General features: G+C 39.1%; 1 protein-coding gene across 8 annotated transcripts in view; it reads right to left on the reverse strand.

Annotated features, from left to right (window-relative positions):
• Positions 1-13,548, reverse strand: part of NSD1 (nuclear receptor binding SET domain protein 1) — a 157,081-nt gene that overhangs the window by 68,069 nt on the left and 75,464 nt on the right. For all 8 annotated transcript variants that reach the window (XR_007134496.1, XR_007134497.1, XM_047778011.1 and 5 more), the window contains one exon: positions 10,846-13,417. Coding sequence is in view for 6 of the 8 variants with exons in the window: in XM_047778011.1 (XP_047633967.1) it covers positions 10,846-13,417 (2,572 nt within the window). In the remaining 2 variants the exon portion in view is untranslated. The remainder of the gene's footprint in view (positions 1-10,845; positions 13,418-13,548) is intronic.

Here is a 13,548-nt window from a genome sequence, read left to right on the forward strand (position 1 = left end):
GCTCCGATTTGACCCCTAGCCTGGGAACCTCCATATGCCACGGGAGTGGCCCAAGAAATAGCAAAAAGACAAAAAAAAAACAAAAACAAACAAAAAAAACCCATCATGTTAATAGAACAATGTTGAAATAAACAGGAATGATCATCTCGATAGGCTCTGAAAAACTAAATAAACTAGGTACAGAAGGGAACTTTCTTAACCTGAAAGGCCATCTATCAAAATCAGAGCTAACTGGTATTAAATGGTGAAAAAGCAGATGCTTTCTCCATAAAATCAGCAACAACACAGGGATGTCTGTTCACTCTACTTATCTTCAACAATGCACTGGAGGATCTAGCTAGGGCAATTAACCAAGAAAAAGAAAAGGCATCCAGATTAGAAAGGATGAAGTAGAACTATCTCTGTTGCCTGAAGACATGATCATGTACACTGAAAATCCTAAGGAATTCAAAATAAAATGACTAGAGCTTAAAAAAACGAGTTCAGCAAAGTTACAACATATAAAATCAATACAGAAACTCAATTATATTTCTACAAACTATCAATGATAAATCCAAGAATGAAATTAAAACAGTTTTATTTATAACAGCATCAAAAAAGATAAAATACATAGGAATAAAATGAACAAAAGAAGCTCACAACTTACACACTAAGAACTACAAAACATCACTGAAGGAGATGAAAGACAACCTAAATTAATGGAAAGTGTTCTCTTGTTCATAGTCTGGAAAACTTAATATTGTAACAATGGCAACACTGCCCAAACTGACCTACAGAATCAGTACAATCCCTAACAAAATCCCGTCTGGCTTTCTTGCAGAAATTATAAGTTGCCTCTACAATAAATACAGAAACGCAAAAATCTAGAAGAGTCAAAACAATCTTAAAAACAGACAAAATTGGAGGACTTGCACTTTCCAATTTCAAAGCTACAATAATCATAAAGATAGATTACTATAAAGATAAAGATTTCATAGTCCTGGCATAATGGCAGACATATGTATTAATAAAAAAAAGAACAGAAAAAAGATCATCACATTTATGGTCAAAAATTTTTCAAATAGGGTGCCAAGATCACTCAACTGGGAAAGAACAGACCATAATTGGTGCTGAGACAATCAGATTAGGCAATGGTTATTTAGCTATGGCACCAAAAGCACAAGCAATCAAAGAAAAAACAAACAAGATTACACAAAAATTAAGAATGTTTGTGCTTCAAAATGTATCATCAAGAAAGTAAAAGGCAGAGTTCCTGTTGTGGCTCAGTGGTAATGAAACTGACTAGTATTCACAAGGACTTGGGTTTGATCCCTGGCCAGGCTCAGTGTGTTAAGGATCTGGCATTGCCATGAGCTATGGTGTAGGTCAGCAGCTATAGACCTGATTCAATCCCTAGCCTGGGAACTTTCATATGCCAAGGGTGAGGCCTAAGATGACAAAAAAGAGAAAAAGAATGTACAAGGTGAGGGAATCCCCTGGTGGTCTAGTGGTTAGTCCTCAGAGCTTTCACCTCTGCAGTCTAGGTTCATCCATGGTCTGGGAACTGCAATCCATATCAAGCTGCTGCAAGCCATGGCCAAAGAGAAAGAAGGGGAAAAAAAGTAAAAGCAGATCCATAAAAAAGGACCAAGTATGCAAATCATATCCAATAATGGACTATTATCTAGACCATGTAAAGAATTCTTACAATTCAGGGAGTCCCCGTCATGGCCCAGCGGTTAATGAGCCCGACTAGCATCCATGAGGATGTGGGTTCAATCCCTGGTCTCTCTCAGTGGATTAAGGATCCGGCACTGCCATGAGCTGTGGTGTAGGTCAAAGATGAGGCTCGGATTCTGTGTTGCTGTGGCTCTGGAGTAGGCCAGAGGCTATGGCTCCAATTGGACCCCTACACTAGGTTCCTAGGTTCCTCCATATGCTGCGGGTGCAGGCCCTAAAAAAAAAAAAAAGAATTATTGCAATTAAAATAGCCCAATTAAAAAATAGGCAAAGGATCTATAGTCACATTTCTGCCAGATTTACAGCTGATCAATAAATATATGAAAAGATGTTCAACATCATTAGCCATCAGGGAAATGCAAATCAAATCCACAATAATGGGGGAGTTCCTCTGTGGCTCAGTGGGTTAAGGACCCAGTGTTATTGCTGCAGCAGTTTGGGTCACTGCTATGGTGTGGGTTTGATCCCTTTCCTGGGCACTACTTACATACACCGAGGGCACAGCCAAAAAGAGAAATAGCTAAAAAGAAAAAAAACAAAACAAAAAAATGCCACAATAATGACACCTTTGCCAAATATTTTGCCAGAAATGTGGTTGTTTTATTCCAAAAAAAACAAACAAAAAAACACCACAATAATACACCTTTGCCAAACATTCTGGCAGTACCTCAAAACTTATATGTACCAAATAATCCAGGAATTCCACTCCTAGATATATATCCAGTAAAAATAAAAACATACCCACAAAAAACATTGCACACAAATCTTTAGCACTAAGATGGATTAAAAGAGCCAATTCAGGAGTTCCTGTTGTGGCACAGTGGATTAAGAATCCAACTGCAGCAGCTCAGTTTGCTATGGAGGTGCAGGTTCAATCCCTGGCCCAGGAACTTCCATATGCTGTGGGTACAGGGATAAAATACAAAAGAGCCAATTTATCTGTGATTACTACTCCCAAAGCAAGCACAGCTGAGCTCCCCCTTAAGGCTGGAGGTTGGGGTGGGGTGACCAACATTCCAGCTTTTCATAGGGCTACCCAAGGAGCAGGTTTCTGTCTAACCTGACTGTGGGCACTAACAGAACACAGATAGTTTGGACTCTTGGGGCACTAAAAAGAAAGGAGAGAGTGGACAGCATGTTGTAGCACTAGAGGGTCTGCGACAATGCAGAGAGACTCCAGCATGGCTTAGTAAGATTGGGAGATGGCACTCAACTGGCTTCTCTCTACAAAGTGAGAAAAGAGAATTGAGGGAGCATTTGGCAAGCCAGATACTTAGAAAACTGCCCAAGGGGCTGGTATCTGTCTTGTCTGCTTCCGGGAAGTGATGGAGAGCCAGCATGCTTCAAATGCCTGTGAGCCACAGAGAATGAAAGAGAATAAAGAAGCTTGTTGCAGGAACAGCTAACCTGCAGTACTGCAGAAAAACACTAGAGAAAGCAAGAAATTATGAGCTCCTGAAAAAGAACTGGACAATTATCTCTAAGTAGGAAATAACAAAACACAAGCCCAGAGAAACTCATCCTCCAAAAATAGTTTCAGAGGTCTCCAAATCTGAATCTCTAGCCATGCTGATTGGTAAGTCTTCCTCTATATGAAGCCAGTCCATAAAGACTGAGAAATGTGGTTGTTTATTCCAATTCGAATGCACAGAAATCAGGGGGGAAAAATCGGGAAGCACATGAAGAAACAAGGAAACATAGCCCAAAAGATCAAATCAAATCTCCAGAAACTAATCACAAAGTAACAGAGATCTATGATTATCAAAGAAGCAAAAAAAATTGTATTACGGAAGCTCAATGATCTACAAGAAAACACAGAAAACTAAAAGAAATCATCAAACAACATAAACACATAAGAATATCAACAAGATAGAATCTATAAAAAGGAACCAAACAAATTCTGGAGCTAAAGAATACAATAACTGAATGGAAAAATTCACTAGAGCAATTCAAAAACAGGCTAAAGCACAGGACAAAACCCAGCAAACTCAAACACAAATCATTTCAAATTATCAAGTCAGAGAAGCAAAAATAAAAAAGAACGAAGCAGACTAATACACACTTTATGGGAGTTGCAAAAGAACAGAGAATCTGAATAAGTTGTGGCCAAAAATATCCCAAATCTGAAAAAGTAAGCAGGGCATCCAAAATCAGAAGTTCGGGATCTCCAATCAGGATGAATTCAAAGAGGCCCACACTGAGACACGTTATACTGAAACTGTCAAAAGACAAAGACAAAAACCTTTTTATTTCGTTTTAGAGCCGCACCCGAGGACTTCCATCATGGCGCAGTGGAAACGAATCCGACTAGGAACCATGAGTTGTGGGTTCAATCCCTGGCCTCGCTCAGTGGATAAAGGATCCGGCATTGCCATGAGCTGTGGTGTAGGTCACAGACGCAACTTGGATCCCAAGTTGCTGTGGCTCTCGTGTAGGCCGGCAGCTATAGCTCTGATTAAACCCCAAGCCTGGGAACCTTCAAATGCTGCAGGTGCAGTCCTAAATAAGACAAAAGACCAAAAAAAAAAAAAAAAAAAGCCACACCCGAGGCACATGGAGGTTCCCAGGCTAGGGGTCAAATGGGAGCTATAGCTGCTGGCCACAGCCACAGCCACAGCCACGCAGAATGCAACCTCTACCACAGCTCACAGTAATGCCAGATCCTTAATCCACTGAGCAAGGCCAGGGATCAAACCTGCATCCTCACAGATGCTAGTCAGATTTGTTAACGGCTGAGCCACGACAGGAACTCCGAGAAAATCTTAGAAGGGAGAAAAATAACTAGTCAAGGACAAGGGGGAAACCTCAGGTTGGATTATCACTGGAAACCTTATAGGCCAGAGCAGAGTGGTATGAGGTATATTCAAAGAGCTAAAATTAAAAAAAAAAAAAAACTTCCAACGAAAAATACTCTATCTGGAAAAACTGTCCTTCAAAAAAATATGAAGATGAATACCAAAGAGCATCCAGCAAGCTGAAGCAAAAGGACATTAGGCAGTAATACCAAGGCATATAAAAAGAGCTTACAGAGATAAATATTTAGACCAATATAATACTGTTATACTATAATGGTGGTGTATAAAGCACTTTAAGTACTGTATTGAATTTAAAAGACAAACATATAAAAATTAACCATAAAACTATGTTAATGGATACATAATATATAAAGATGTAATTTGTGACACAAATCAATAACAGTGGGAATGGGAAGATTTTGCAAAAGAGTAAAGTTTTTGTATACAATTGAAGTTACATTGTTACCAGCTTAAAACAGATTGTTGTACCTATGAAATGTTTTATGTAAGTCCCATGGTAACCACAAGGAAAATGTCTATAGAAGATAAAAATGAGAAAGGAATTCCCACTGTGGAACAACAGGATCAGCAGTGTCTATGCAGTGCCAGGATGCAGGTTCAATCCCTGTTTTGGTGCAGCAGGTGGATCTGGCATAGCGGCTACAGCGATGGCCTGGATCTGATCCTGGGCCTAGGAACTCCACATGCCATGGGTGGCCAAAAAAAAGGTGGTTGGAGCTGGGGAAATCAGTTTATCAATACAAAAAACAAAACAAAACAAAACAAAGAAATACAAAGAAAGGCTGCAAGGAAGATGAAGAGGCACAAATTAGCTGCAAGACAGAAAACAGTATCATCAAGTCCTTCCCTGTCAATTACTTTAAATGTAATTGGGTTAAACGCCTCAATCAAAAGACAGGATGGCAAAATGGACTGAAAAAACAAGATGCAGGAGTTCCAGCTGTAGCACAGTGGGTTAAGAATCCAATTGCAGCAGCTCATGTTGCTGCAGAGGTGCAAGTTCCATCCCTAGCCCAACCCAGCGGAGCAGGCCCAGTGTTGCCGCAGCTGCAGTAGCGAGGCAGATTCAATCCCTGGCCCAGGAACTTCTATACGGCCCAGGTTTGGCCTTAAAAAAAAAAAAAGAGAGAGAAAGCAAGATGCAACTACACTGCACCTGTAAGGTACATCACCTTAGATGTAAACACATATATAGACTGAAACTGAAAGGATGAAATGGATATTATATGTAAATGAGAGCAGAAATGGCCATACTTGAAAAAAACAGACTTGAGCCAGAACTACAGACCAAAAAGGATATTAAAGAATCAATTTGCCAGGAAAATAAATATTTATAAACACATTTTAGAAAATAATCATAAATAAAAAATAAACATGTATGTAACATTAAAGTATCCAAATATATAGTGCAGACACTGACAGAACTGACATTAGAAACAGACAGTAAAATAGTAATAGTAGAGTTTATTATTCAGCTTTTAATAATGAAGAGACCAGAAAAAGATCAATATGAAAACAGAACTTGAACATCACTATAGCCCTCCTGACCTAACAGAAAAATATATATTAACACTCAACTTTAGCAGCAAAATACACATTCTTCTCAAGCACACAGGGAATAGTTTCCAGGATATATATCACATACTAGACCACAAAACAAGTCTTAACAAATTTGAAAATACTGAAATCATACCAAATATCCTCTAGTCACAATGGAATGAAATTAGAAATAAATAGCAATAGGGAAATCTAAAATTCACAAATATGTGAAAACTAACACTCTTGAACAACCAATGGGTCAGAGAGGAAATCTCTCCAAATGAGAACATATTCTAAGACAAATGGAAACAACAAAATATACCAAAACTTAGGGAATGCAGCAAAAGAAGTACTAAGAGATAAGTTTAGAGCAGGAAGCACATATATAAAGAAAAAAAGATCTCAAATCAACAGCTTACCATTACACTCAAAGAATAAGAAAAAGAACAAACTAAACACTAAGTGAGCAAAAGAAAGGAAGTAATAATTATTAGAACAGAAATAAAACAATTTTTAAAAATAAAAAAATAAAAATAATCAACAAAACTGAGTTTAAGATGAACAAAATTGACAAGCCCATAGCTAGATGAAGGGAGAGAGGGCACATATAACTAAAACTAGAAATTAGAGCAGACAGTTAACTGAAGCTACAGAAACAAAGAGAATTTTAAGAGACTATTATGATTATGTGCCAACAAGTTGGGTAACCTAGAAGAACTGGATAAATTTCTGGAAATATACAATCTACCCAGACTCAAGCACAAAAAAAAAAAAACAAAAACAAACAAAAAAAAACCAGAAAACCTGAAGTAGTAAGGAGATTAAATCAGTAACCAAAAAAAAAAAACTTCCCAAGAAAGAAAATTACAGGATCAGAATTAATGCCAAAACCTCTCAAAGTCTTCCAAAAAACTGAAGGAGGTGAGAGTGACCATTTCTCTGATACCAAAGCCAGACAACACACATTAAGGAAGGAAAAAACAACAACAAAAAAAACAAACAAACAAAAAAAACCACAACAGTATCACTCATGAAACTACTGCAAAAATTCTCAACAAATTAGCAAGCTGAATTCCAACAGCACCACATAAAAGAACTACATGCCATGACCAAGTGGGACTTATCCCTGAGGTGGTTCAACATAACAACAACAAAAATTTCAATAAATATAACACATTAAAAGATTGAAGGAACAGAATTCCCCAGTGGCTTAGCAGGTTAAGGATCTGGCATTGTCACTACTGTGGCTAGGGTTCAATCCCTGGTCCGGGAATTTCTGCATGCCACAGATAAGGTTGGGAAAAAAAAAAAGGAAGAAAGAAGATCACCTGATCTGGACTTCCTGTTGTGGCTCAGCAGTAAAGAACCTGACTAGAATCCATGAGAATGCAGGTTTGATCCCTGGCCTTGCTCAGTGGGTTAAGGATTGAGTATTGCATTGAGCTGTGGTGTAGGTCTCAAATGCAGCTTGGATCCTGAGTTGCTATGGCTGTGCAGCTGCAACTCTGATTGGACCCCAACCTAGCCTGGGAACTTCCACAGCCACAAGTGCAGCCCTTTAAAAAAAAAGAGAAGAAAGAAAGAAAGAAAAGAAAAGAACACGATCATCTCAGGTGATGAAGAAAGGGTTTGACAAAATTCAACAATATTTCCTGATAAACACACTCAAAAGGGAGTTTCCTGTTGAAAACTAGTGGTTTAATGGTTAGGATTTAGCACTTTCACCTCTGAATGTGTTCAATCTTGATCTGGGAACTGAGATCCTACACCAAGCCACTGCAGAGTGCAGGCAAAAAAACTCTTAAATAAAAAACAAAAACAGGAATTCCTGATGTGGCACAGTGGCTTAGGCACCTGGTGTTGTCTCTGTGGCAGCTCAAGTTCAATCCCTGGCCCAGGAACTTCCATATGCCATGGGTGTGGCCAAAAAATTAAATATAAAACTAAAATAATAATAATAAAAAACACTCATAGGAAGTTCTCTTATGGTGCAGCAGGTTAAAGATCCAACATTATCACTGCTGTGGCTTGGGTTCAGTTATGGCCCAGGAAGTAACAAAGGCCAAGGGTGAAGCCAAAAGACACCAAACCAAACAAAACAAGGGAGTTCCGTCATGGCTCAGTGGTTAACAAATCCGAATAGGAACCAGGAGGTTGCGGGTTCGATCCATGGCCTGGCTCAGTGGGTTAAGGATTCGGCGTTGCCGTGAGCTGTGGTGTAGGTCGCAGAAGCGGCTTGGATCTGGGGTTGCTATGGCTGTGGCGAAGGCCGTCGGCAACAGCTCTGATTAGACCCCTAGCCTGGGAACTTCCATATGCCACGGATGCGGCCCTAAAAGGACAAAAGACCAAAAAACAAAAAAAACAAACAAAAAAACCCACAAAAATCAACAAACTACGAATAGAAGGAAATTAGCTAAAATAAAAGTCACATATGAAAATCCCACAACTATAAAAAAGAACAACATAATGCCATTTGCAGCAACATGGATGGAACTAAAGACTCTCATACTGAGTGAAACAAGAAAGACAAATACCATATGATATTACTTATAACTGGAATCTAATATATAGCACAAATGAACGTTTCCACAGAAAAGAAAATCATAGACTTGGAGAATAGACTTGCGGCTGCCCGGGGGGGAGAGGGAGGAAGTGGGAGGGATCGGGAGCTTGGGGTTATTGGATACAACTTGGAATGGATTTACAAGGAGATCCTGCTGAGTAGCATTGAGAACTATGTCTTGATATTTATACTGCAACAGAACAAAAGGTGGGGGAAAAAATGTATACATGTAAGATGAACTTGGTCCCCATGCTGTACAGTGGAAAAAAATTAATAAAACAAGAAAAAGAAAAAGAAACAAAAAATCAGCTGTTTCTACACACTAATAATGAACAAAAAGGAAATTAAGAAAACAATCCCACTTACAATAGCATAAAAAAAAACACTCAGAAATAAATTCAACCAAGTATGTGAAAGAGTTGGGTATTGAAACTATAAAACACTGCTGGAAGAAATTAAAGATATAAATAAATGGAAAGATATCCTGTGTTCATGGATTCAAGAACTAAATATCAACAAAATGTCTATACTATCCGAAAGTGATCTTCAGATTCACTGCTCTAATCAAAAAATCCCAATTTTTTGAAGGAAAAAAAAAAAAAAAATCCTAAAATTCACATGACATCTCAAAGGACCAGGAATAGTCAAAACAATCTTGACAAAGAACAAAGACAGGAATTCCCATCATGGCTCAGCAGAAACGAATCTGACAAGTATCCATTAGGATGCAGGTTTGATCTTTGGCCTCGATCTGTGAGTTAAGGAACCAGTGTTGCCATGAGCTGTGGTATAGGTCGCAGACGCAGCCTGAATCCCATGTTGCTGTGGCATAGGCCAGTGGCTACAGCTCCAATTTGATTCCTAGCCTGGGAACCTCCATATGCCATGAGTGCGGCCCTAAAAAGACAAAACAAAAAAACAAAAAAAGTACAAAGAGGCCTCACTCAATCCATTTTCAAAACATTACAAAGCTATAGAAATCAAAACAATATGGTATCACCATAAAAACAAATACAAACATCAATGGAACAAACAGATTTATCCTTACTTGGATGGGTCAAATTATCTTTGACAAGGGTGCTAAGACTATACAGTGGGAAAGGACAGCCTCTCAATAAATGGTGTATGACAATGTGCATATAGTTGATACTGTAATGTATAAACTTGTTCAGAGGATAAATTCATGTTTTTTTTAATCACAATAAAAACAAAGTGTTGATACATGCTAAGTAAAAAAAAAAACAAAAGGCCATATATTATATGATTCCACTTATATGAAATGTACAGAAAAGGCAAATCTATAGACTGGAGAGAAATGAAATGAACCTGATAAAGGGTCCAAGGTTTTCCCCCGGTGTGATGCAAACATTCCAAAATTAATCATGTTTATGTTTGCACAATTCTCTAGGTATATGAAAATCCACTGAAGTATATGTACCTTTCAAAAGGTAAATTTTATGCTATGTAAACTATGTTTCAGTAAAGCTGTTAGAAAACAGAATCTCCTGTGGTGAACAACATTAAAAAATCTTTCGTTCAAGGAAAGTCAGTTTTATCCTCAATAACAGTATTGTATAATACTTAGAATCTGGAAAGATTCCACTGTTTTCCTCCTGCCACTAAGGTAGGATACACTGGTACTTCAGATTTTTAAAAATTTATTCTCAAAGCTCACTCCAGAATTGATGCAAGACATCTAAGGCTTTTAAATAATTACTACAGAACATTTTCAGTTTTTCAAAAGCACATGTCCCCTTTGTCTACATAATAGGTGGATCTTCCTTAAGTTGTGGTCCAAGAGAGCTTAACATTCAATAAAATCTACTTGCTCTCTGTAAACTAACAATTAGATTTACATCTTAGTCTCAGATCATTTCAAATACCAACAATACCAAATTAAGTCCCCAAAAGTTCACAGATTTAAAAGGTAGGAAATGGAGAGCAGGAGCAAAATCTTGAGACTTACTAAAGCAAAAGAAAAAAGAAAAGAGTTTCTTGATTAAGTATAATTTCTAAAAATATATGGAAGCCTGGTCTTCAAAATTCATACCCTCCTACATAAAGCCCTTTCTTCACTTCAAATGATAATCATTCCCTCCTGATTTACACTTACTTAGGTCTTTCATGAAAACAGACCAACTTCAGAAGAGCATCATTTATCATCACTTCTTCTAATCCCTTTCTTTCACCGTCAGGAGTCCTTACCTGGTTCTGGGAGCTCAGGCTGAGGAGTCAAACTGGGTATTCCTGGCTCCTTTTCCATCTCTTCAATGCTGGCACTGGATTTATCACAAACATTCAACCTTGGCTCAGCTGAATCTAAGCAGTCAGCATGACTTGGATCTGTCAGGGCATCCTCTAGTATGTTTGTTGAAGGAGGAGGAGGTCTCTGATCTGGGAGAGCATCTCCCTTCTTTACAGGGTCAGCAGGAAGCAAGACCCCAAAGGCACCCTCAGAGTTTTCTTTCTCCCTAAATCTGTTAGTGCGCTTACGAGGTTTGATTCGCCTTTGGTTTAAACGTTGCCACCGCTTTTTAGGCACCGCTTGATTTACACAATTGAGTTCGTCATTCTCACTGTTCATTTCAGAGTCTAGCTCTGGGCCTTTTACGTTTTCAAAAGAGGGGCCTTTTTCAGGAATTTTACCAGGGTCAGAATGGTTGACATTATTATCAAAACTAACACTGGAAAAATGGGCACCATCTTCACTTGTTAAATGGCCCTTTAATGGAAGGGGTTCTTCTTTACCAGGGCTTTCTGCCTCACCTCTGGAGGAGCCATTCTCTGAACCTCTACTCTCTCTCTCTCTCTGCAGTGCAGCCTCAAGAGTCACAGCTGGAAGCCGGTTCAGTTTTCTTTTGCGCTCTGTCTTTAAGGCTTTACGGTTCACTGTGTTCCTTCCCACCTGTGCTGAAAAACCATCTCGTAATTTGGATGGCTTTGATCGCCCACAGTTGCGCCTAGTAACACAGTTTGAACGACTTTTGCCAGAAGCAGGGAGGTCTCTCTTACCAGACACTAAGCCAGGTGGGGAGCCAGATAGCTCCCCAGACAGTGTAGAGTCACCCCCTGTAGGGCTAGGACGGACTGGATCCTGAGTGCTATCTCCATTTTTTTCTGAATTGTAGGTGGAGCCTCCTGAAACCAAGACTTTAGAAGCCCCCACAGGACTACTGGTAGAACAGTCCCCCAGACCAGGACTTCGATAAGAGACCAAGTTTTGAGCAGTCATTAATCGTTGCTCCTTGGTCTTACTATCATGCATATCTTTCAACATCATTAGCAACGTACTGAATTTGTAGTCCGGTTCAATAGGCATATGATTCTGACCAGAGGCAGAAGAAAAAAGTAATGGTTTTGATGGCTTTGATGTTCCAGAGTCACTGACATCTTCACTTAAGGATCTATAAGAGAGTTCTTTCAACTCTGATAGAACATGTTTCACCACTGCTGTTTCTATGTCATTAGAATCCCTGGTCTTCTCATGCATGTTGCTCAGTAGTTTTAGCCCATCCATTTTCCCACTTTTGGAAATGCTGGCCAAAGGAGAGCCTTTGGTATCAGAAGAGCAGCATTTCAAACTGCAGTCCTCATTTGCAACTGGAGGTTCTCCTACAACTGGGTTTTCTTTATGTTTGCACTTGATACTACGGATCTTGGGCTGTTTGCTTTTTGAATGTAAGAGAGCTTGATTTGTAGCCCCACCTTTTATTAGCGAGTTATCACTCGAAATGCTTGACGGTGTGTTGAATTTTGGAGAAAGACCATCATTTCTAAAATCCGATTGGGGTTTTCGGACAAGAGTTGACACTTTAAGATCAGCGATATTAACCTGAGACGTCTCAGTTGCAGGTTCTGCTATCTTGGTACAATCTGTTAAATGGTCTGTATGGGAGTTAGTAATGAGGGTCTTCTGCTTTGCTTTTACCTTAGTGTTTGTGGCAGGATACCTAGAATACTTTACCTTTTCATTTTTCTGCACAGGTAACATGTTCTCTGTTCTATCAAAAGTATCTGTAATTTCAAGGACACTGTTATCAGACTCTGAACTATGATCTATGGGATCCAGATCACTGCTTCCATCATCAGAAGTGGTACAGATACTAATGGAATCACTTCGTTTTTCTTCATCACCTGCTCCAATATAGCAGAGCTGCACTTTTGAACTACACACCAGACTTTGCTGAAGTTTCTTCTTCTCCCCAGAACGTTTAGAGATCAAGGCACCCTCAGACAAACCCAGTAAAGAGTCACAATTTGAAGTCTCAAATTCTTTCTTTGCAGTGTTTTTTGCACAAGAAGAAAATAGGAAACTTCCTGGGGCAGTACTGGACCCTGTGAGGCTATTTGCTATCCGGGAAAGTTCATTAGAGGCTTGCTTATCAGATACATCCCCAGAAATAAAGTTTAGGCCAAGGTTCTCTGGAATCTTTCCCCTCCGTTCTTCCTTATGTGCTTCAAATTGCATGTGGCCCTTTTTCACACTAGTCCTTTTTGGATTATCAGAACTCTTTCTGGCTCGAGATTTAACACAAGGCTTTTCCTTTTCATCTGCAGAATGTTCAGAGTCAAAAGCCAGAGATTTCAAGCACCCATTAAGCAACAGATCATGTTCTGACTCAGGATCATTTGTACAATCCTCAAATGGCATATCCTCCTCACTGTCCAACTTGATTGAACTGGTGATACATTTTCGGTTCTTCGACTCTTTGGGAACATCATACTGCTCAGCAAGACCAACACTGGCTTCCCATTTACTCAAAATTTTCTGAGGAACCTTAAAAAGAAAAAGATTATCACTTATCTAAGAAATTGAAGGGGAAACAAGGAGATGATCAGTGAAAACTTCACAAATCAGAAACTTTTTCAAGCCTCGTATTTCTCTGAGGCCCTTTTAAGGGACTGTCA

Source organism: Phacochoerus africanus, chromosome 4 (genome assembly GCF_016906955.1).
Source record: "Phacochoerus africanus isolate WHEZ1 chromosome 4, ROS_Pafr_v1, whole genome shotgun sequence".
Taxonomy (NCBI): Eukaryota; Metazoa; Chordata; class Mammalia; order Artiodactyla; family Suidae; genus Phacochoerus; species Phacochoerus africanus.